The 23,956-nt window shown below is 36.6% G+C and overlaps 2 protein-coding genes across 2 annotated transcripts in view; one reads left to right on the top strand and one right to left on the bottom strand.

Moving 5' to 3' along the window:
* Nucleotides 1-2,510: 2,510 nt before the first annotated feature.
* On the top strand, nucleotides 2,511-20,222 carry LOC136973310 (cap-specific mRNA (nucleoside-2'-O-)-methyltransferase 1-like; the record flags this gene model as incomplete). The annotated part of the gene is made up of 9 exons (XM_067268040.1): nucleotides 2,511-2,582; nucleotides 5,192-5,260; nucleotides 8,194-8,343; nucleotides 13,180-13,302; nucleotides 13,390-13,481; nucleotides 16,144-16,260; nucleotides 19,480-19,592; nucleotides 19,669-19,777; nucleotides 19,860-20,222. Coding segments are annotated over 9 exons (984 nt in total), but the record flags the coding sequence as incomplete, so codon positions are not given.
* The window catches only part of Srp54k (signal recognition particle 54k), a 28,135-nt gene continuing 23,525 nt past the window's right edge, over nucleotides 19,347-23,956 (bottom strand). The window contains exons 9-15 of the mRNA XM_067268041.1: nucleotides 21,733-21,833; nucleotides 21,431-21,517; nucleotides 21,286-21,359; nucleotides 20,718-20,826; nucleotides 20,476-20,646; nucleotides 20,215-20,310; nucleotides 19,347-20,134 (exon numbers count right to left, since the gene is read on the bottom strand). Of these exons, the coding sequence (XP_067124142.1) occupies nucleotides 20,046-20,134; nucleotides 20,215-20,310; nucleotides 20,476-20,646; nucleotides 20,718-20,826; nucleotides 21,286-21,359; nucleotides 21,431-21,517; nucleotides 21,733-21,833 (727 nt within the window). The 3' untranslated portion in view covers nucleotides 19,347-20,045. The remainder of the gene's footprint in view (nucleotides 20,135-20,214; nucleotides 20,311-20,475; nucleotides 20,647-20,717; nucleotides 20,827-21,285; nucleotides 21,360-21,430; nucleotides 21,518-21,732; nucleotides 21,834-23,956) is intronic.

Genomic DNA, 23,956 nt, shown 5'->3' on the forward strand with positions numbered 1-23,956 from the left:
AGATAAGAAGCATCCTGTTTGGTTAGTAAATCAGCACTTGCATTGCCAGCAATAGTCACATGTTCTGGCACCCACAAAAGAATGACCCTGTTATGGATAGCCAGCTCATTGAGATGTAAACAGCACTCCCAGGCAACCCAGATGAAAAAGGGGCATGTGCCCCAATCAATCTTAGCACTGGAAACCACCAATCTAGCCTTTCTCCAGGATTCCCTATTGGTAGGCTTACCAGATGTCCTGGTGTCCCGGCCAGTTTGTCATTTTGTCCTGGTTATTTGGTAAAATTTTAAAAGTGCCAAATATACAAGAAGTAAAAAGAGTGCAGTCTCAAGTAAAATGGCAATTTGGCAACTAAAATATCTCCTTGGTTACATTCACTGTTGTCAATCTAAATATTTTGTATCTAGATCTAAGTACTTTTAATGTTGTCAAGATGTTTTCACCCAAAATTTATAACATGTGGCCTAATGAATTTAGATGTTTTATTTTTTTATTTCATTTTTTAGATATTTTGTTTCAACTAGAGTTGGCAACATTGAAACTTAAACTGGCACGTCATTGATGCGCACGTCCCATCTTAGTCGAGTTCAAATTGCTAGTTGACATTTGCGATTATTTTGTGTTGTACATTAATTTAATTTCCAAAATGCCAAAAAGAAACTGTGTTTACCGATGAATTAAAAAAGATTATCCATTTTTGAAAAAAGTTTGTGATCGTATTGACAAAATGAAATGTGAACTGTGTTTTACAGAATTTTTAGTAACTCGTGGTGGACGTTTGGACATAAAAAAGTCACTTAAAATGTGCAAAACATAAGGCAAGCTTAGTAGCAGTGGAAGGAACTTCCTTGAATATTTTGTCATATTTTAAAGATATCAATTTAAGTGACAAAGAATTTTTAATAGCAGCTGAAGAAGCAACTTTTGCATTTCATGTTACTATTCACAATCTCAGCATTAAGTCAATGTTGTTCAAATTATAGCATGCCAGGCACATCTGCACCAGTCGAAAGAGTATTCTCAATAATGAATATCATACGGTCTGAAGAAAGAGGTAGAAAGGCTGAATCAACCGTGAAAGCTTTACTACTCTGCAAAATTAACAGTGAACTAAACCGCAGTGAATTTTTTGATGTCATTAAAAATAACAAAGAATTTTTAAAGAAAGTTCACACTAGTTATAAATATTAATAACTTCTTAATAATAAGATATGTTTAGTTGCGTTATTAAAAATTGCTTTTAACTCATTGTTGTTTTTTGTTAACAACTTCTTTACTTAGCCTTTTCAATCATAGAAGCTTATGCTACTAGGCTTTATTTTCTGTTGTGAGTATTTTCTCAAAATTGTCCTGGTTTGAGAAAAAAATATTATGGTAAGCCTACCTTTTGGGTCTGGATGAGGGCCTAAAAAACTCCAAAGACTCACTTGAATCATCATTTCTATAGCCTAAGAAATGAGCCTCAAGTAAGTAGAGGATAGTTTCCCAAGCAGAGGCTAAACACTTACTATTGGAAAGAATCAAGAAACCTAGTTCAGAGTGGGATTCCTTAGCTGAAATCTTCATGAATCTAGAACTTCTAGAAACATTAGAAAAGCTCCCACTTACCATTACACTTAGCTCAGTTCACTAACTTCCAAGTTGAAGACCTCGGTAAACTTCAACTTCCTGTTCCACCAAGGAACTAAAAGATGGACGAACTTCTCTCGAGTATGGCAACTAATAGCGTAGGACTTGAGAATATGCTGTGATACAAGGTCTGCAGCCAACTCAATGCCTAACACGGCACCAAATTGACAAGAGAAGCAATCCCACTTGGAAGATGGACACCCTTTAAAAAGTGTCCAATCAATCCTCTTTCGGTTGTGAAATGCCATCCTTCTTAGGCTAGAAGACAAGATTGAAAATAGTATTCTGTGATCAGATAGGGAAGGTTCATCATACACGTGCCAATCCACTATTCTGTTGCCTAAACTAGAGGAAGATAGAGTGAGATCCAGAATTTCGATTCTGGAAGTAACATAAGTGGATTTGTTGCCTGGATTTAAGATTATCAAGTCTGAACCCATCAATAAGTCCAGAAGATGCTCTAGCATCTTCTGGACTTTTTGATGGGTTCAGACCCAAATAGCATTAGCTAATGAATTCTATTTCTGTTTGTGGTATTCTGTTATCTAAGCATTCGTCAGAGGAAGCAATATCCAACTGTTGACTTCTAGAGAATTTCGAGTTATTAATTTCTCATTTTACAAAGAAACTATCCAATTATCTTTAATAGGCATTTGAGATAAAGATCTCAGATTTAATTCAATATCTCCACTTAGTATTATTAATTTTATTTATCAGTTAAATTTTACAAAATTAATTTTGATTCCAGTTATTACCAAGTCATTAAAACTGAATACAAATGTAAATTATTCAGTATTAAATAAATTATATTCACATTCAATTATATAAAATTCTGTTTATCTGTCAGTTTATTTTTGTATTATAAGAAGCAATAATGTATTAATTATCATTCTAGTGACTTGTATGAAGAAAAACAAAGTGATTTAAGAGAAGAATGTTTAAAGCTGTGGAAGGTAAGTGTTTAATTAATTTTTAATATAGGATTGCAAAATTAGGATACAAGTATAGCTCTGAATGAAGCTGGAGTAGGCATGGTCTACATCTATCAGAGCTGTAGACCAGGGATGGACAACCTTTTTCTACGTAAGGGCCGCATTTCAAAACTTTTGAACTGACGTGGGCCGCACACAAGAGAAAAGAGGGGGGAACTGTTGGTAAATCACAATTCTTTATTCATATATAATTATAAATTAGCATAGGTATACTTAATATAGCTTCTGGCACTGATCTAAACGTAATATATCGGAAATATTTGGTTAAATATCAGTCACTGCTAGTTTTAAATTAGTTTTGATGTATCTATTAGCCGGTTTCTTGTTTTAATTTTTACTAAATTCATTGCAAAAAAATTTTTCACAAATATAAGTTGTAGAAAATAACATTTGAATTTTTGTTGAATATCTCATTAAGCTGGGAAATTGATATATTTATTCACGTTTTATGCCACGCGGGCCGCAAAAAATATTACTGCGGGCCGCGGGTTGCCCATCCCTGCTGTAGACCATGCTCATAGGAGAAAAACGGTCAAAAGGAACCAATGGTTAAATTAATATGCCTCAATGTCCTCAATTTATTATAATCTTATTTCATCTACTGGTACGTATCTATTAACCAATGGTCTATGAGTGATCCTTCACAAGATAGTATCCCAAAATTGATTTATATGGAATTTTGAAACCCCCCCAAAAAATAGATAAAATTTAAAAGTGAAAAAGTCCAGGACTATTTCTCAAAACGATGCTAAAAATTAGCCGTTTTTCACTTTACTAGAAACTGCTTGAAGGTTTGTAAAACACATAAAATGTCATTGCGTCAACTAATTCCAGGAGTCACAATGCACACTCCATTAAGCTTATTGCATGTTTAACAAGCCGATTTTGGGGGCTATAGGCCATATCTCGCAAAGGCTCACCCATAGATCATCGTTTCTTTTGACTTTTTTATTCCTACGGGCATGGTCTGTGGTTCCAATAAGATCCTAACAGCCTCGTCCGGAGCTTATTTGGTACCTTTTTAGTACATTAAATGAAATAACGACTGGTTTAGATTTGTATTAAAGCAATATATTCTTTTGTTCGCATTTTATGTATTTTTTTAACAGAATAATTATTTACTATTTTTATTACCAAATATAACTATTAATTCTATCGATTAAATGTGATCATTAATTTTGTTATACTTAAACGATTTCTACTTTTCTGTTTTCATCTGTACTGTGTATTGGTCTAACATACTGTATGGTGTTGGTTATATACGGTCACCAGATGATGACCATTAGATTAGTATTAAGGAATAGTAAAGTGATCTAAATGTGATATAATGAATGAAAACTTAGCTTGGTAATGGAGAATTCTCAAGACAGAAAAGATAAACAATCATCCATCTGATGATTTTGTCAAATAATCAAGCCAGATTTATTATTGGGCTACATTTAGCTAATTAAATATACAAATGCTACACAATTTGGACCGAAGGTAGGCGAATATGCCACCATCTTTTATTAAAGTTAATAATTGGAACTGAATAGATAATTTAGAATATTCTGGAAGAAAGGACTGATCCGGAATAAGACTCAAACTCACAACTTCTTACCATACGGGTGTGTTGCCAATTATGGCTCGTCCGATCTCCAATTTCAGGTTAAATAAATATAGCAGATAGAACAATAGTGCTAGCTCATTGCACCAATCGGAGATGACTAAACACTAGGGGACCTTTATGGAACTCGGCCGACTTTAAGCTTGTAATGACACATCACCTTTCCGCGCGAGTTAGAAGGAAAAGGGATATGAGTCAAAAGATAGAAAAAATGAATCAGGAGGAACAAGAGTCGAAAAACGCGGGTTGGCGAACCTGGAACTCGTGACCGAGAGAATAAAAGGGCGACGACGGAGAAAAGGGGGGTCGGTTACGTTTATCTCTTAGCCTGTGCGCGTGCGGCCAAAAAGTCGAGGGGAACCGCCGGAAATCCACGAAATCGTATCGACTGTGAAGATCGACCCGGATCACGAGGTATGACCCGAAGTTTTGTAAACTCTCCCTCCGCGAATACGAACTCAGGCGACCGACGCTCGCCGTATCTGTAATTGTCAAGTTAGCTTTAATAAATCTTTGTTATTGTTTTATCCGTTGTAATGTCCTTTATTCGAATGTCATCATCCGCCGCTCTACCGTCGAACCCATTCACTTCCTCCACTCGCATCCACTCGCGTAACGCGTAACTCCTCCGAACCGCCATCTTGGCTGGTGCCGATCTCCAATTTCAGGTTAAATAAATATAGCAGATAGAACAATAGTGCTAGCTCATTGCACCAATCGGAGATGACTAAACACTAGGGGACCTTTATGGAACTCGGCCGACTTTAAGCTTTTACACAAAAGAGAACCAAAACTCTAGCAGAAAAAGAATTTCAAGAAGAAATTCAAGGTTCTATTTTAATTCTATTTTGTATGTGTATAATAATATCCGGTTTCTGTGTTGTTTATAGGCTTTTACCTCAGCATGGTTTATATGTATGTGTGTGTATACCGAGCACAAATTAACAAAAGTTACATTTTACAGCTTCCGGATAGAGTAAGATCTGCACCGAATCGATCCGACCCCAAATCGAAATTCTACGAACTGACAAAAGTAAGTCAAATTTCTTATAAAAAATAACATTATTAAAAGTATTTTTTTCTTTTGATTGAGAGTAAAATATTATATTATTAATTACTTATTGCTTTTTATATTATATTCAAACTCATATATATTCAATTATATCAATTATGATGAGAAAATAATTTTAGACTTAAATCACATTTATAAGTGTTAATTTTGTTGCCTTCTTGTTGTGGATTTAACATATATGTAAGATGGTCAAAAAATCAGTTAGCTGAAACAAGTACAGTGAATGAATTACCCAAATTGTGATTGCAACTGGCTGTAGGCGACTACATGGCCACGACATTGCTGCAAGTACTGTGAGACCTTCATATTAAGTAAATTCTTCAAGGATATATAACACGCCATTATTTCTAAATAATCAGATTGATATGAGAGATTACTTTCTAAACTTATAATATAAGCTAAGCATTTTTATAATTAGTGTTATTTATATATAGTTATGCTCAAAAAGTTCCAGGAATGGGCAGGCAAAACAATAAATATAAGATGCAATTTTTTTAATAATTTACATGCCTTTTTCCCAGTGGTAATCATAGAATTCTCTCATACGCATGCACGTATAGTTATTCAGATTAGCTTCTTTGTCTCCAAAAAAGCCAATTTTTCTCAGGTAAAGAAATCAGAGAAAGCATATTGAAGCTTGGTGGGACCATTTTGAAAAATATCAAAAAATTTCTTTATGTCCTAATACATTTTGATTCTTTGACTCAATCCTGAACTTTTTGAACACATCTTGTTTTTTATTTATGACCTTTTAGGATCCAACTTGTTACAGAATTGTCTCTAAATAGATTTTAGTGTGTTTCAAAAATATACCATAATTTTGGGTGGATATTAATTAAAATTATTGATATTTTCCATTTAATTTTTCTGAGTTTATTTTATTATTACAGTACTAGACCAAATATCTGGATTCCAAAATTCTACCAGAAAACTGGTTGGTTTTGAATTTGGCAGCTGTTGTGTGGCGAGATACAGCTGTAACATCGCTTTGTTTTGTTTCTGTGGCCTAGGTGTCGCATGACACCGGTTCCAGTAAGACCGCTGCCTCATGGTGTGTTAAAAACAATTCTGTTCTTTGCTTTCCATTGTTTATTTTATATTTTAGGTATATATTTGGCCCACATCCAGAAAACTGGAAAGTCCAGAAATCTAGACCGCTTCTGGTTCCAAGTTTGTCAGATATTTGGTCCGGTATTGTATTATCCGACAAAGGAAATTAGTCATAAAATAAAAATGATAAATTGTATGTACTTATTTATTTTTACACATAATTTACGTGATTGGGAAAGTCAACACATGTGCAATCGAATTACGAGGGGTGAATTTCTTAGAAGCCACTTTTTCATTCAGACTAAGTGCCGTAGCACATGCACAGAACATCTTCAAATATGCTTTGGCAAAGACGGTACACGAGCACGTGCTTGTACATTTATGCTTTTGTACTAAATATTGTCTTTGCCGATGCATGCTCGGATTGAAAGTTATTTAATACGTTAAAATGTTAGTATAAGATGGCGGTCTAACTGCCTATCTTTATAAAAAATTATTTTATATTAATTATTAATAGTTATCCAAACTATAGTCAAATAATCTGGAAGTCAATATGATTATTATACAATATTTGGGCTCAATTGCTTATTATGTGTACAATGATTGGTTAACAGAAATGAAACAGGAAAAAGGCAATATCTTAATGCTCAAGATGACAACTTCTAAACTGTACACCGGTATTTATCTTACTTTTAATGGCCACCTGGAGGCACAGGATATACAGTAAGGCAGGTTATGCGAAAGTTTTATTTTCACTCTTGCAGTTTTCTGTAGGGTGTCCGCCCAAAATTATGGTAATTGTTTATATTTTTTATATATTTCTATTCATCAGATGTGTTTCTAGATATGATGATAAATATTATTTATTTTTTTATAAAATAAGTTACAAAAACTGACAAAAGACAAAGAGAATAGGTCTATCTTTAGAAATTAATTACATTAATAATAATTTTTTTTTATAATTTATGAAAGAAGCATTTGAACATAATGATGACAAGTTCTGTAATTTATTATTTACAGTGGAACCTCGGTATACGTCTGCTTTAGAATACGTCCTGTTTGCACGAAACAAATTTTGCTCGGTATACGACTTAATTCAATTATACGCGCCATCTATGAACAAGTAGCACTATCGGTGTACTAGACCAGACTAGACGTTCACTGGTTCCATGGTTTATAACTTTGTTAAATTTTTTCTGATTTTAATTTGTAAGTAAAATTTTATTATTTTTATTAATCATGAATTGCAAAAAGGCAAATGAAAAGCAACAGCAAACTAAAAAAAATGACTAGAATCACAATGGAACTGAAAAAAGAGATTGTTGAGTAACATGAAGGTGGCATGGGTGTTAGAGATTTAACTGTTGCATACCATATTCCGAGAACGACGATATCGACAATCGTGAAAAATAAAGACATTATTAAATCTGCTAACGTTGCGAAAAGGGTTTAATCAATTTTTAAACAGATTATTAGTATTAAGGAGAGTTTGATTTGATTTGATTTTGATTTAATGATTTAAGTAATATAATACAATATACTGTAATAACTTTAATAAAAAAAATAAATTTTATTATAGATTTTTAATGTGCTCAAACAGTGTTTAAATTATTTTACAGCCCCATTAATATATCATATCGAGGGTTTTTTTTTACTTGTGAATGGATTAATCATTTTTACATTATTTCTTATGGGAAAGGTTGGTTTGGTATAAGTCCAACATCAGGAACGGACTAAGGTCGTATACTGAGGTTCCACTGTATATTATATATTCATTTATATTAAATAAATGAATAACTATTGCAGATTAGTACATTTAGCTTTCAATCAGGTCTGTTTTTCAGGGCAAAGACACAGCTTACATGACGGGAAAGTTGCAGGAGTTTGAAATGAGCCATTTCAAATTAATTAAGAGCATTCGCGATTATTGTTGCATCGTATCTGGAGTGGAAAAATCGAATAGAATGGACCGAGCATTTTTTCTATCACTTGGCGTAAGAATCTTTTTATGTTTTAATGATTTTTTCTATCATATTTTCTTATGGTATTTTATTTCTGGTTGTAGTTTTGAACACACAAATGTAATCATAATTTAATAATTAGAAATCACAAATTCCATACTTCAAAAGAATAGAGCTCATCAGTGACCAAGTGAATAAAAACACTGAACATTGGTAATTGGTTGTGGGTTTGTGCTTAGCCAATGGACTGGATCTGTGGAGTTCTCCAGGTTTTCTTCACATTTGTAACACCTAAATGGAGGACAGGTTCCCATAAAAGACTTCCCTGGAGGCATTTCCCTCTAGGCAGATTGCCCATGTGTCACATTGTCATGTATGAACAAACCAATCAAAAGAGTAGATCAATTATATTTTTTGAAATTACACCCATCGACAAAAAACAAGTTATTCACCCAATAAAACTGTCTGATTACTGCAAAATTAAGTACAGTGGGTTGATCGGTTAATGAACAGTTCGGAGTACAAACAAATTGAGCAACAAATACTTTCGGGAAAGATTTTTGTGTTTGGACAACAAACACCTCACAGAACAAACACAAGAAGTGATAGTGTGTGTAAGATTTGTAGAACTGTATGAAGCTTAACCCAATTCTTATCACTCTGGGAACCCTAGAGTATTCAAAAGTTCCATAATTAAAAAACAAATGATGTGGAAATCAAATGAAAGGGCAAAGGTTATGCAGGTTCTTTTCAAAGAATGGCTGTTTAAAGTTTGTGCTCATCATCAAGGATTACCTTCAGACCAATGACTTGCCATTGACAGCACTGTTGCTATTGGACAATGCACCAGGACAGCCAAAAGACCTTAAAGATGATTTGCTGGAAGACTTTCCTTGGCTGACTGTTCAGTTTCTCCTTCCAAATACCACTTCATTGATTCAGCCAATGGATCAGGAGGTTATTGCATGTTTCAAGAAATTGTACATTCACACACTTTCGTTGGTGTTTTGAAACATGCCAGTTCTCCTCAACAATGACATTAAAAACGTTTTGGAAAGAAAAATTTGATATTCTTGAAGCTATCTGGCTCATTCAAAAGGCACGGTCATAAGTCACTCAACGACAATTGAATTCAGCTTGGCGAAAGCTGTCTGACATTCAGGGAGACAGAGATAATGCCCCTGAAATGGATGAAATTGTGACAAATGCTAGAGATCTGGAATTGGAGATGATTGAAGATGATATTGAAGATCTCATAATGGACCATGAAAATGATCCGATGCTAGAACTCCAAGAACTTTTGAATGAACAACCAGCAGGATGTGTTTTCTTCTGAAAAACAGGAAGACGAAAGAGGACCAATGCTGACATCTGCTATTAAAGATCTTTAGAAGAAATGGGAGGATGTCAGAACAACAAACTTAGAATGGCACCCAAACCAGGTTGAGGCCAATAGGCTTGAGGATCTCTATAACGACAATGCTATTAATCATTTCCAAAAAATCCTGAAGAAGAGAGAAAAGCAATCAACTTTAGACAGATTCTTTAACATTCCACAAATGGAAAAAAACATGATTGATGAAAATGCAAAATTATGTATGTATTATTGTTATTACATATAAATAAACATAGTAAGAAATTATATAATTTTTTATTTATTCTTTTTGATTAATTAATCAAAAAAAATAAATAAAACGAATTAATCAAATTCCCATAAAAATCTATGGTAAATCGATAATTGGTTAACAGAGAGTTCGGGTAGCATACATCATCATTGAATGGATTATGTTCGTTAACTAATCACCCACTGTACAGTCAAACCTCTTTTTTGAACATAATTTGTTCCTGAAAATTGTTCGAAAACCAAAACAAATTTTCCCATAAGAAACAATATAAAATGGATAAATCTGATCTTGACCCCCCAAAACAAAACCTTATTTTTTTACCTTTTTAGATGTATTTCAAGTATAAAAATACCTACAAATGAAATATAATACCATAATACAGATAATATTATATATATATTATCTATATTAATTTGATTTAGATTCAACTGCAGCACATACCAAAAAATGGAAATACTATCTTTTCCTCATGTGCATTGAAATCTAATTTAAATAGCACCATCTTCGATAATTTGTTTCCTGATGTCTAATGACGTGAGGTGATCTCCACACCACTAACTTCCGAATTGGTAGTCCTGTTGTTGATTGATTGGACCATTGACTTTCTTTAATATAGGAAGTATAGGGAGTTTACCGTCTGTGTCTCTCTAATCTGTTGCTGGCGCTTGTTGAATAGCTTGTTTGTGACCGAGTTATTGTACAGCAAGGGCAAATATGTTCAAAATTTTGTTTGTGAACTGAATTGTTCAAAAAGCAAGGCTTGACTGTATATAGTTATGTCTCCAACAAATATGTAAATGATTACAGTTGTGGTTTGATTGCACATGGGTATTGCTACCCCAGTATATCCTATAATAAGGCTTGCAGAGGCTCACTGTGTTCAGAATTTTCAGTGCACTCATTGTTTGGAAGTCTCTGAAAGCAAGGCATGCCTATATGATGTAGGAAAAGATATGAGGCTGGCTGACAGAATTTGATAAAGGCCACATCTTTGGGCTGAGAGAAGCAAGATGGCCATTTCAATAAATGTCTGCCATCTGATCTGTACCAAGCTAATTTGAGGTGGTGTTGAACACAGTGAGACTAGAGAGGCAGAGCTAACTCTGCCCTGCCCTGCCTAATGGCATCACAGGGTTAAAGAGACTATGCCGTAATCATAAGTCATGGTCTGATACCCAATGGGTAAACTGGACACTTAGTTGGACCAGTTAGGACTCCTTTCGGGCTCCGTTCTCTCAGGTCCAACTCTCTAACTAGGCATAACTTTTATGGTGCAGCCTATTCTGCACTTATATTATTCCTTTCTTTGCTCATTAATATTATTATCGTTTCTAACACACAATGAATGCAGTGTAATCCAGTGACCGCTTGGCTTATTTTCATCTTTATTTCAGTTGATACGCATATACATTCCACGTTTCAGGCCTAATATGCCCCTCTTGTCAACTTAAATCTTCTCTGTTTTGGTAATGTTCCATTGTTAAACTGTTTGTGTGTTAGAAACAACAATAGAAATACGACACAGTTTCAAGTCATTAAAATAATATTGTTATTATCGGTCAGCAGGATTCCCCTTCCCTACAAAGAGTACCCTGCCCAGTGCGTCCACCGAGCTTATAGATCTAAAAGACTTATTACTTTTTCCATCAATTCCTTTAATTTCTTTAGGTTTCCTTTACTTGCTGCTAGCATTCTAAGTACTTGTTCAAGTGGCTTGGACCAGTCGACTTGGCCAGCCCCTCGGCGGAAATCCTCAGTGAGAGGACAGTCAAGCACGTAGTGTCTCGCATTGCCGGAGGACACCCACAGTAGCAGCTACCATCTCCTTGTCCAATCTTGGACTTGAAATGGGGAAACCTCTCGTGTCCGGTCAGTATTTGCATCATTAACCAGTTACAACACACTGAGGTAAGGCCAACTTCAGGCACGAAGGCATAGGTTGACCTACCTACTGTACTTTGAGTCCAGTGCTCTTGCCAGTTTGTCATCGATCATTGCAGTAGAGTACCTTTTATGTATGTAGTCAAGGGTTCCACCGTCCTCATTAGAAATGGGCCCCTGGTCCCCACCTTGGCCAATTGGTCAGCACACTCGTTGCCCGGGATCCCGATGTGGCCTCAGACCTACCTCAAAGCAACGTGTCGTTCGTGCCTCGCCCTCAGTACCATACCTCTGATCTCCTATACCACCTCGTCCCTGTGGTACCCATCACTCAAGGACTGAAGCGACGACTGGCTATCTGAGTAAACCGTGACCAGCTCTGGACCCAGATGTTGAAGGATCCACTGGGATGCTCCTTCCAGGGCCAACAGTGAGACAAGAACAGGTGGCTGCTATGATGTATGTCAGCCATCCAGGCACAAGTGGAAGCCTTTCTATAGAATCTTCTCTCTACCCATACCATTGACAGGAGATTTGCAAAAGCAAACTTGTGCGAATGACAATTACTGCATGTCTTGCCCATCATTGGCTTCATTTACAGTGGTGCTGTGACAAGAGAAGCATGGATCAGTGCAGATGGTAGTGTATTGTCTTTAACAACAGATCTCAGTAGTGTTTCAAAACAGACAGCCATTGTATTAATATGTGGTAAACCAATGGCAAGCACTTCAGTTCTGCCTTTACCGCCGAGTTACACATTGACCCCACTACTGGCATGCCAGTCTGGAGGACTATCTTGCATGATAATTAGTAACCCATATTAGTGGTGCAACAGATGTTGATGACACAGTGGCATATTTAGGAAGTCGTGTATCACAACAGCTGTTTTCTGACAAGATAATGCACATTTAACTGGAGACAAGAAATGAGTCTTACAATATAACATGACATGCAAGCATTCATGGGTGAACAAAGGTCAACCAGCTGTTGAAAACATCAAAGAAGTGATAGCGCAGAAGGCAACAATGATCTGCATTTGGTGGGATGTACTGAACAGTACATGACCATGACACATTGCCATAATGTGTGACAGTAGTGTTGGCATCATCGTGATTACACACCACGATGATGCCAACACCACTGTCACACAAGAACTCTACAATGAACAACTGGATCATTCAAACACAAGATCAAAAAATTTACAAGCCTATACAACCCAACATTAACTTGTATATGCAGAGGTACAAGAAAGCAAAGAGTTATGTCATTTTGTTTGTTGTCTTCAAATCAAGTGGCATTGTAACATTACATTGTCTAAACTCCGTAAGGTGTGAATTTTAAGAATTTTAATTATCTTTTACAGAGGAGTCATATATTTCGCTGGGACGGAACTCCCAACATCAAGTGGAACAAAGTGGACCTGATCCTGGAGCTGCCTGCGGAAACTTTGATCTATGCAGAAATTGTTCAAGAACTCAAGGGAGAGGTATCTTTTATTACCAGTTAGCATATATCCAAAATACAAAATTTAAATACCACAAAGACAAAAAATTAATCCAATTAAACACTTTAGGGAAGAGCGCAGAGAAAAATCAATTCTATGCACTTGATCGACGCCCTGTACCTGGGAGGCATGGATGTGAGGAATCTGCCTTTTACTGAAAGGTGAGCACTTCGCTACACTTACATAAGAGATTTTAATGAAAGGTTTCCCATTTAATGCTCTTTGGAGCTTTAACAACAACGGGGATGCATTCTCATTATCTTCACATTTGTAGTCTCGCTCGGCTTAGATTAGCTTTGGGCAAAAGAACACTTCACATCTTCCTTTTTAGTGTCCAAAGCTAAGTTAGGTCTTGGGCACTTATTAGTCTTGGCAAAATTGGCAATTCTGCCACTCCGTTGGGGTCGCCTTTGCTTAGTCAGAGCTGGCTGGGTTTATTTGATCCCGTACACCTGGAGAGTCAACCCCGGCTTTGCCAGAGCAGGTCAATGCACACTGGCATAGCTACACTGGCAGGTTTCTCTAACTGACCCTAATTAGCTATTCTCATGTAGTGTTCCTATAGTTTTGGTGACTTCTCCCACCTCCCAACCTCATTTTCACCTATCTGTTAAATTATGCAAGTGGAAGTGGTTACCACTTCCACTTGTGTATTTCTCAATTATCCATTGGGCTTTTTTATTTTAAATTTTATCCTAATGCCACCTCCTACAAAAAGTTTTAGAAATGGCCACAAAAAAATTTTTCAATTTGTTTCCATGCGTCGAATTAGTAAATTGAAATGCGTTTTGGGTAATTGCATATAACTCAAATACAACAGAAGTGGTTTTTTTTTTAATAATTCCTATTGTAAAAATTCGATTGTGGCCATTGAACCAAAGCAAACTTTTCAAAGTCAAATATAAAAAATCCAGCAATGAGTTGCTTAACTTTTTCGGCAACATTTGAAATTGCGTGTATCTGTTAATTTTTTAATAATAAAGTATTGTTTTATATTTTTAGCTATTATAAAATGGCAAAAAGCTTAACTTTGAGGGTAGGGATGGGTTTTATAAAGTATTATAAATGCTAATAACGAGTAAAATCGTCACTTAGTCTGACCCTACTGGAGATACACACAACCCTCTTTATCTCCCCACCCCTTGACTTTTAATCACCAAAATTTAATAGCCTCAATCCCCTTAAAACACAAACCTCCCAAAATTTTCGACAAAAAGCACAGGAATTATTAAGCTTCAAATAGGGTGAACAAAATCATGCCCCACACACACTAACATCCATACATACAGAAAAAACCCTTGAATTTTTTTGCATTTCTTGAAGTTTCAAGGTGTGTCCCAAGTGTAAAAATTTGGGAAGTCATTTTTTTGACTGATATTTTAATAATGATGTTTTTCCTTACCATTTATAAGTTTAAAGTACTTTTCATTCGATATTTCTTTGCTCTCCACTATAAGCTTGACTTTAACCACGGAGACTGCCATCTTTAATCTTTTTTTATCCAATCAAAAAGATCCTACCCTCCCCATTTGGAATAGTTTGATTACAAAAGTATATGCACCTCTGGTAGTTTGGTCGCAGGTTTGCACCTGGCCATGTGGGGTTTTCCGGGTTTACTTCACCTTGTTAACACCTATAGTCTGTCTATCGAAAGAATCAACTTGGTTATTAACCAATGAGCATCAACCATCGATCACTTAATTGTGGCAAGTTACTTCCAGTTTCTTCCTTGTTTGTTAAACACGTCACAGTATTATGGGAGCTTCGTGTTCTGGTATTGGAACACGAGGAAGTTTGCAATATTAGTTATTAAATGTACAGCGATACCTCGGTTTTCATCGATAATCCGTTCGAAAACAATCGGCGAAATCTGAAACCGACGAAAATCGAGGCAATTATTTCCATATGAATCAATGTAAATCCAATTAATTCATTCTAGACACTCCAAAATACATACCAAAAACACATTTTATAGAGAATTAATATAGCATTAAATACTAAATAAGAAATTAATATGAAAGACTAATTAGCATAAAGATAAAATCAATGGAATGTTTCGGTAGACCCGCAGGGTAATGTCTTGTCTTGTAGAAGTTAGTTGGACATGAGCTTCTAGCCTATATCTTCCCATAGTAGTGTGATGTAATTGTCATGTAATAGTAGTTGTATGCGTTTATGATGGTCGTATCGTGGGGAATAATGCCTTCCAGGAGGTTCGTTTAAGGGTAACTGGTCCCTATTCAGGCATTACAGGCGTGGAGTAAACCCAGAAAACTTCACGTAGCCAGCCTGTCCTGGCGAAGTGCGAACCCACGACCGAATTCCCAGTGTTCAGGGAATGGAACCGTTGGCCAATGGTGGGCCATTGTGGGGTAATACTCACATGAGAAATAACACCACACTGAGCCGTAAAACGCATGGGTCACCCCTTTGTTTTTGCAAAATTAGCAGTGAGGTCACTTGAGCACGCCAATGAAATCCAAGGCAATCAACAAAAACCAAAACCGATGATAACTGAGGTCAACGAAAACCGAGGTATTACTGTACATTCTTTACACACGCTATAAAAAATTAACACAATTGGCGGAAAAGTCATTCTGCCATCATGAGAGAAAATAAAACTCACATATTGCTTGATGTATTGCTGATGATGGTATTAACGAATGTGCTGATTGGTTTAACCGAAGGGACGTCACACTCTCGAAACAATTCTTTCCATAGACACTACCAAATTATATTATATTTTATATATATATATATTATAGTGTCGCGTTGCCTTCTGCAAACACAAGGAAATTAACTAAGACTGGTTTAACGTTACAGGATGGCCATGGCCAGGAAATTAGTCAAGGCAGTTTCCAAGCCCAGTCGGCCAGATTTCATTCCTCTCAGGACAAAAGTCGTGTACAGACTGGAAGACATCGATCAAATATTCAGCAGGTGAGTGGAAGGCAGCAGCAATTATCCTCTATTTTTCTAGTGTAAGGAAGACAAAGGGAAATGTTGCTGTAGATATGTTCAATAACACGTTTCGAATGGCCAAAGGTCACGTGCGGTGACATCGTACAGTCCATCGGCCAAGTGGTAACGTCATACATAGCCTCAATTCTTTTCGAGCGCAATCTGCCTGTAATGTTCCCAGAAGCTTCTCACATTTCAGACCCACTGCAGAGAGTTTATAATTATTGATGGTCTCTATCCCTTTCTGTTTAACACTCTCCTGTTGAATTGTGGACAGAACGCCTCCTCGGAGTAGGAGGAGGCTTTCCAGGAGTGGACGAATTATCCGCTGCTCATCTTTTTGACTCCTTTTCTCATTCTCACTACCCCAGTCATGGTAATTTTAGTTTTTCTCTTCTTTCGTGCCCAAAAATCAGAGCCTAGAGATTTCTACTAGGTTCGTGCTAGTCACGAAACCTCATATCAGGCACACTTTAGCAGGGGAAAGTATCACCAGCCATTCTCTTATCTTTCAGCGCGAGAATCGCTGATGCTAGTTAGAGTTAGGCAAAATATTTTATAAAAGCCCTTCAGCAGTCATTGTTAAGCGGATTAAAAATATAAATACGCGTCTTAACTGCCAAAACTCCAAGCTCCAAAGTGACCAAGGAAAATGTTGTCACAATTCTGGGTTGCAATTTTTAATTTAAAAATAAACTTTGTTCTCTCGTTTTTCGTAAATTTAATCACGTGATTCCCGATTCCAGCCAGAAGATCTTATATAGTTAATCGAGCTTTCCGTATCTGGTCTCGATTTTCATCTGTTTATAGTCCAACAAGCCAGAATATACAGTGGGTGATCGGTTAACGAACATAATCCATTCTAAGACTTTGTTCGCTATCAGATTATCAATTTACCATAGTTTTTATGGAAATTTGATTAATTCGATTGCTTTTCACTCTTCTTCAGGATTTTTCAGAAGTAATTAATAGCATTGTAATTGTAGAGATTCCTAAGCCAATTAATCTCACCTTGGTTTCGATGCCATTCTAAGACCATTGTTCTGACATCCTCCTACTTCTTCAAAAGATCTTTAATAGTAGATGTCGGCATTAATCCTCTTTTTCAGAAGAAAACATATCTCGCCGAGTTTCTTGGTGTTCTTCAGTCTCTTCTGTCGTCAAATCGGTTTCAGGTTCCATTATGAGCTCTCAGATGAGATTTTTGTTAATCTAGCTGCTTGAATCATCTTGATTATACTATATCTTCCTTAAATAAGATTGAACTGTGACCTACTGTGAACCTGTATAAGCCATACTGCCCAGCAACATCAGGCATCTTCTGTACACTCTATTCTATACCTTTGCTATTATACTCTCACTTTTTGAAAATAAAAACCCATGCCCGCCCGACAGTCTTGCAAATACTATAAAAGAATTGTTTCAAAGTTTGGAGGAATACTATCCAATCAGAATATACTGGGTTGAGCATCGATGTCGACATCTCCCGTGCTCCGAAAAGTTTCGAATTGTTGCCCGAAGACAAGTGAAGACCAATCAGTATTCATTATTTTACATTGTTTCTTCTGCAGGTGTTCGTTGTTCAAACATAAAATCTCTCACGAAAGTGTTTGTTATCCGATTTGTTCATTAACTGATCACCCACCATACTACATAGAGTGGCTGTGACCGCCATCTTACTTCAAGTTAAAACATCGAGGTCTATAAATCACATATTGAGAAGATTGTCACTTTAGAATTTTTCTCGTCTAAAACCCATGTTGTTTTGTTTTGTTTGCCCCTAGATTTGAGATTTAGGCGATTAAATAAAAATCTATCTGGTTTCATCTCAAATTTAGTTACCTTCTTTATAATAATTAAAGAAAATAAGTGTAGTACCCTCAATAACTGGTCGTAGCTGTTGTCCGGGTTTATGGATTATTGCGAAGGCGAACGTCCTAGGAGTATCTGGTGAGCTTCGTACTGGCAGAGTGAATCTCCAAACGCCTTGAGTTAAAGAATATCATGATCAAATCTCCAGATACTCCTAGGATGTTTGCCTTCGTGTTAACCCTCAATATAATATTTTTATAATTAAGTACGAGCCAGGTCTTGAAGTTGAAGGGCTTTACTCTCGGCCATATGATTATTTATAGTGTACTCCAAAGCTAATAATTGTGGGAAATGGGTGAAGTGTTGCATTTTCCCATCAAAACTAGACTAAGTGAGAGAGACTGATATGCAGAAACTGCACCATTAGGATGTGTACAAATTATGCACAATATCCATCATTCTGGATAACAAACGAATTTCTAAATATTCTTAAAATGTTTTGTAACAATGTCTTGTTATTTACTTTCAAACTTAGTTTTTTCTTTAAGTAGGGTTAAAACTCTTTCTTTCCTTTCCTTTGCATACTTTTACACAACACAAATGGCACGCTCCCTTGACTAAAAGGAAAATGGCAGATGCGTATTCAATTTTTTTCCAACATCCCATCGCTACAGCCACTCTACATAGCATATTCTAGCTCGTTGTTTATAGTCTGTCTATGGTAAGAATTGACTTGGGTATTAACCAATGAGCATCAGCCGTCAATCGCTTAGTTGTGGCAAGTTACTTCCGGTTTCTTCCTCATTTGTTAAACATGTCACCACCATTATAAACAATATTATGGAAGCTTCACATTCTGGTATTGGAATACAAGGAAGTTCGCTATAGTAATAGTTAAATGCATCATTATTTAGTTAATGTATGAAGGAAAAAGTCGTTCTGCCATTTAGTGAGAAAAAAAATGTCAGAAAATATGTGAGTTTTATTTTTAAGTCAAAAGTGCTGATTGGTTTAACTGGAGCGACATATGTGTGACGTTGCTCTCAAGTCAGTTCTTTCCTTAGACTATAGCTCTGTCCATGAGAAAAACCTATATAGATTGCAATTTGAAAAATGTGGGCCAGTCCTGTTACCCTTGATCCAAACTTATTTATGACTCTACACCTTACCTGTTGTATTTTGATTCTTGAAAGAAACACGTGTGATTTTGTGTTATGATGCATCTTACAAAGGGTAGCACTAACCCAGCTAAATTCTTTCTACTGTTTTATTGGTCTACATTCCCAAAAAATAATAATAATATTAATAATGATTGTACAATTTACACAAGACGATGTACACGTTAAAAATGTCATTGGTCCACACGATTTCTCTCTCGTCCTTCAGATTAGAGATGAAAGTGGTGAAAGGAAGTAGCGGAATGCCCCGTCTGTGTTACAAAATGGAAGACGAGAGACATTTTCTGCCCACGGGGATGTTCCTCATCAAGACCATCGAAGGTGAGTGAAGTCCTTTTTTTTCCGTGACTCCGTGCATCGGTCGCTCCTCTCTCACCTTTTCCCCTTTCTCCCACAGATCCTTGGATGACGGCCTTCAGCAGGACCAATAACAGGAGGTACTTCTTTAATTTGGCCAACGGCACGAGCACTTTCGATGCTCCTGAGGGAGTCTTTTCCAATTTCAAGTGAGTCCAAAATTTTTTTCATCCGGGGTGGATTTTGGGGGGTTTGGCGGTCACCAAAAACACTGACGTTTGCACGTTTCAGGTCGTGTTTCTGCAAGCGGTCGTTCTGGGCCTGGGAGCAGGGGGTGAAGCTGCTGGACTACCATCGGGCCGCTGAGGGAAAAGTCCACCGCCAGACGTTCGAAGACTTCGTCCGCAGGCAAAACGACCGGCCAAAGTGACGGGGGGACCGTCCCGCCGTTTGACCCCCGGCGAAGAAAGGGCCCACTCACTTGCCCATTCCCATGACGTGACTCATGTTACCCGTGGCAGCACCCTGCAGTTGACGCATCATGCTCTGAAGTCCGCTGATGCCTCCTGTCAAACGCAAGACAGAATTTTTATCCACGGATCAATTGTATTTTAAATAAATGAGATTTACGTTGGTAAACACTCACCCAATTGATGCAAGACTCTGGGATCCATCATTTTTGCCATCTGTTGGTTTAGCTTTGCCATCTGAACGGGATTGACGTTTTTGGCCATGTCTCCGCCTGAGCCAATGTAAAAAATAATAATAATAAATGCTGCTCTAATTTTTTTTGACACCCGACAGAAACGGAATTTTGTTCGTTCTGCCTGGTTTGACATGGATATCGGGTTGTAGCTTGGCTCCTGCCCGTTTGGGTGGGCAGGAGCCAAGCTAGAATGGGTTTTACCTTTGAAGAGTCCCTTTATTCCTCCCATCTTCTTGACCATGGCTGCAAACTTGGTGTACTGCGAGAGCAGTTCCTGCACCTCCCGACTGGTAACTCCAGCACCCCTGGCTACCCTGGTTATCCTTCCGGTCTGTCTGGAAAACAGCTTGGCCCCTTCTCTGTGATCCAGTTCTGAAATACACAGAGGAGTGGGTGAAAGACGGAAGGGGGCAATGGAGTGGAGGGTCTTCCGTGCACCATACCTTGATCATTCATGCTGTCCATGATGGTCATCAGCTTCTTCAGCCTGGCCATCGATTCCTGTTCATTTCCCTTCGTCATGAAGTCGCTGCTGAACCCTGGAATCATTCCCTAGAAAATAAATGATGGAGACGTGAGAAATCTCTACTGCCAAACGGTTTGTTCCGCACGTGATGTTGTCTTTGAAAAATGCCAACAAACCAATTTCATAAATTCTGGGCAACACCCTCCATTAAATATTTCCAAAACAATAGACTAAAACTACTACTATGTTCTTAGAATGATGCAATTCTACAAATACTCTCTGTTTATCATTTTACTCGGAACCTTTGTGTAGATTGACAAGCCAACGGCCTCGAAATTTTAAGTTTTATTCCCATATCGATGGGGGTTCCCACATAAAATTTTGTCATGCTCCAAACATCGAGAATTCTAAAAGAAGAATCTGCAGAAACATTTTTATGATTTCTGGAGTTTGAAACCTTTTTTTTATAGCTTATACCCTCCCTTTGATTCCTCTTAGCAACAGCTAATCTACACCAGTTTGTAAGAAAAATAAATGGCACTTACCATAATTTGGCTGAAGGGACCCATTTTCATGATATTCTGGAACTGTTCGTACATGTCCCTCAAAGTGAATTCGCCTAAACATCCAAATTACTTTATTTTAATGCACTTTTAATAATTAAATACGGAATTTTAGAAATTAACTTGCCATGTTTGAGTTTCTCGATCAGTTCTTCATTGTCATCTAATTTTAATTCGTTGACTTTATCAATGAGGCCTTCGATGTCTCCCATTCCTAACAAATATATTAAATTGTTTATCTCTCTCATCCTAATTTTAAAAGTACAAGTCATCCCTCTGGTCATTCGGCATTCTAAAATAACACGGTGATAGAACTTTTCGTTCCTAAAATATAATTCATTCTTTCTCCATTTGGAGTTGCAGCTGTTATTTAGACTCGCTTAGGGACCAGTGGGAGTGCAAGGAATGGCAAGAAAGTCTTTGTCTTACCTAGTAATTTACTTACGAACGGTTTGACTTTGAAAGGTTCAAAGTCGTCTATGTGTTCTCCCGTGCCGATAAATATGATGGGACTCTGAGTGGCAGCCACCCTGCAAAACATTCATTTGTTTCATATTAATTGCCTTCCCGTTTAAATGAGAAATGTCACGCAGCTGCCATGTGACAAACTTGGACCGTGTTACCAACCTGGAGAAAAACAATTTTTGCTTTAGGGCATGGGCATGGTTGAGCGAAAGTGTCACGTGACCAAACAACCTGCTTTGGATTTTCGTGCAAGAATGGTAGTGAGTCACTCAACTTTTGGAATCTTCTATTCGTCGCCAGACTCCATTAACCGGTATGGATGTAATTTATGTTTCCCCCTAAGTTGGCAAATGGTCCAGACTTGTCATTCCACCCTCATATATATAAACTATTCTTGAATAAACAAAATCATGCGCATGCTCTGTACAAAAGATTGGTGTGAATTTCTGTTCCATGTTTCCAATTAATAGTAACTAAACAACACCTGGAAATTATTTTAATTGGTTGGATACTGAAAGAAAATTAAGGTATAGAGGAAAACAAGTATAAAGATTTGGAATTTCCACATATGTTAGACAAATGCATCAAAAATAACGTTTTTAAACAGTTAAAAATTGGACCACACATTGATTTTGAGACATTTGGATTTGTCTTATGCTCTTATGCAAACTACATGTACAAGTTTGGAAGGGCTAACTAGTCAATGATGCATCTAGTATTTTCAAATGTTGGGTCTGAAAATATCTCAATATTTTTTAACTCTACAATTAAATGGCCACAGAGGAATATTCTTTAGTACAATATATATAATTAAATGGTACAATAGTACAATTAAGCTAGTCCCAAAATATTCTTATGGCTATAGATTCACCAATTCCAAATCGGAAACTTACTTTTATTAACAAATCCCTCTTTCGATTTGGTCGAGGTTATACTCCAGTTGTTTTAACACTAACAGTTTGGTTATCCACTTAATATTTATCAAGATCAATCTCTTTTATCATTTTAATAGTGAATGTTTGAACAGAATATTACAACTGTTTGGATGTAACTGGCATTTTATATATTATTCTAATGTGGTGTTAATATAGAATGAAGTTTTGGCTGCATTATTGTGCAAGTGACAGCCTGATTCCTCGGTGCTTATTTCCTCTGTGGAACAATTGGAAGACAGTTCACCTATCTTTTGCTTTTTAACATTTTTGAAATAATTATCTGGATTTTGTCTTTTATAGCATTACTGTATATTTTTTGAGATTTGTGAAGAAGCAATGACAGTGCCTGGCCTTCACTGTTGGGATCATTGAATGGTTGACCTGTGAAATTAGTACCATATAAACAAACATTCTTTATTATAATTCGTAACACTAATATTTAAAGAATCTTCTAAATCATTTTCTATGACTTAGGCCTATATTTTTCCTAATATTTTGTGAGATAATTGCTTAAAAAAACTATATTTACCTGCAATGAAATGCATTGAGCATTTTATTAGAGGTAAACATACCTTCTTGGATGAGGGGTTTTGGTTTTTATGGTGAATGTTTTCCAAAATGCAAAGTCCACCAGAGTGCTTTGCGTTTTGGGAAACATTCTTATTCTAAAAAGATTTTTTCCAAAATCTTTGAACACACGACTATGCAACATACTGTTCCACGTTTGTATTTAGAATGTAAATTTGCACTGATTATCTCAAAACAATATTTCTAGAAATAATATAAAACTTGCAACAACAGGAAGTTAGAAATTGGAAGTGTTAATAAGTTCCTTAACTGCACCATCTGTTGAGATGTTTATCGCTGAATACAGTGTATAGATTACTCGAAACTTATCTGCAATTAAATTACAATATTAATAGAATTTGTTGCGAGTATCCAATAGAATCGTGTCTCATTTCAAAGGAATTTTCTCTATTGAATTTGTTTTACTTCCCTAGCTGTTATGTAAACACAAGGGAAAGTATTGGAATTGTGTCAAATTTGAACATCCAAGTTTTTGCAAATCTTCACATTTTGAAACCACCTGAACCCAAAAATGTCAAAAAAGGGGAAAAATTCTGTGAATGTGTGCATTTCATTTAGCATCTTGGGATGGGGTAAAGATTAAGAAATGAAATTTGGCACATTAGCTTGTATATAAGGGGGATCGATGCTATTAAATTTTGGTGGTTAAAAGTGGAGGGGAGATA

The sequence above is a fragment of the Centruroides vittatus genome, unplaced genomic scaffold (genome assembly GCF_030686945.1).
Source record: "Centruroides vittatus isolate TY-2023 unplaced genomic scaffold, ASM3068694v2 contig_3129, whole genome shotgun sequence".
In the NCBI taxonomy this organism is placed as follows: Eukaryota; Metazoa; Arthropoda; class Arachnida; order Scorpiones; family Buthidae; genus Centruroides; species Centruroides vittatus.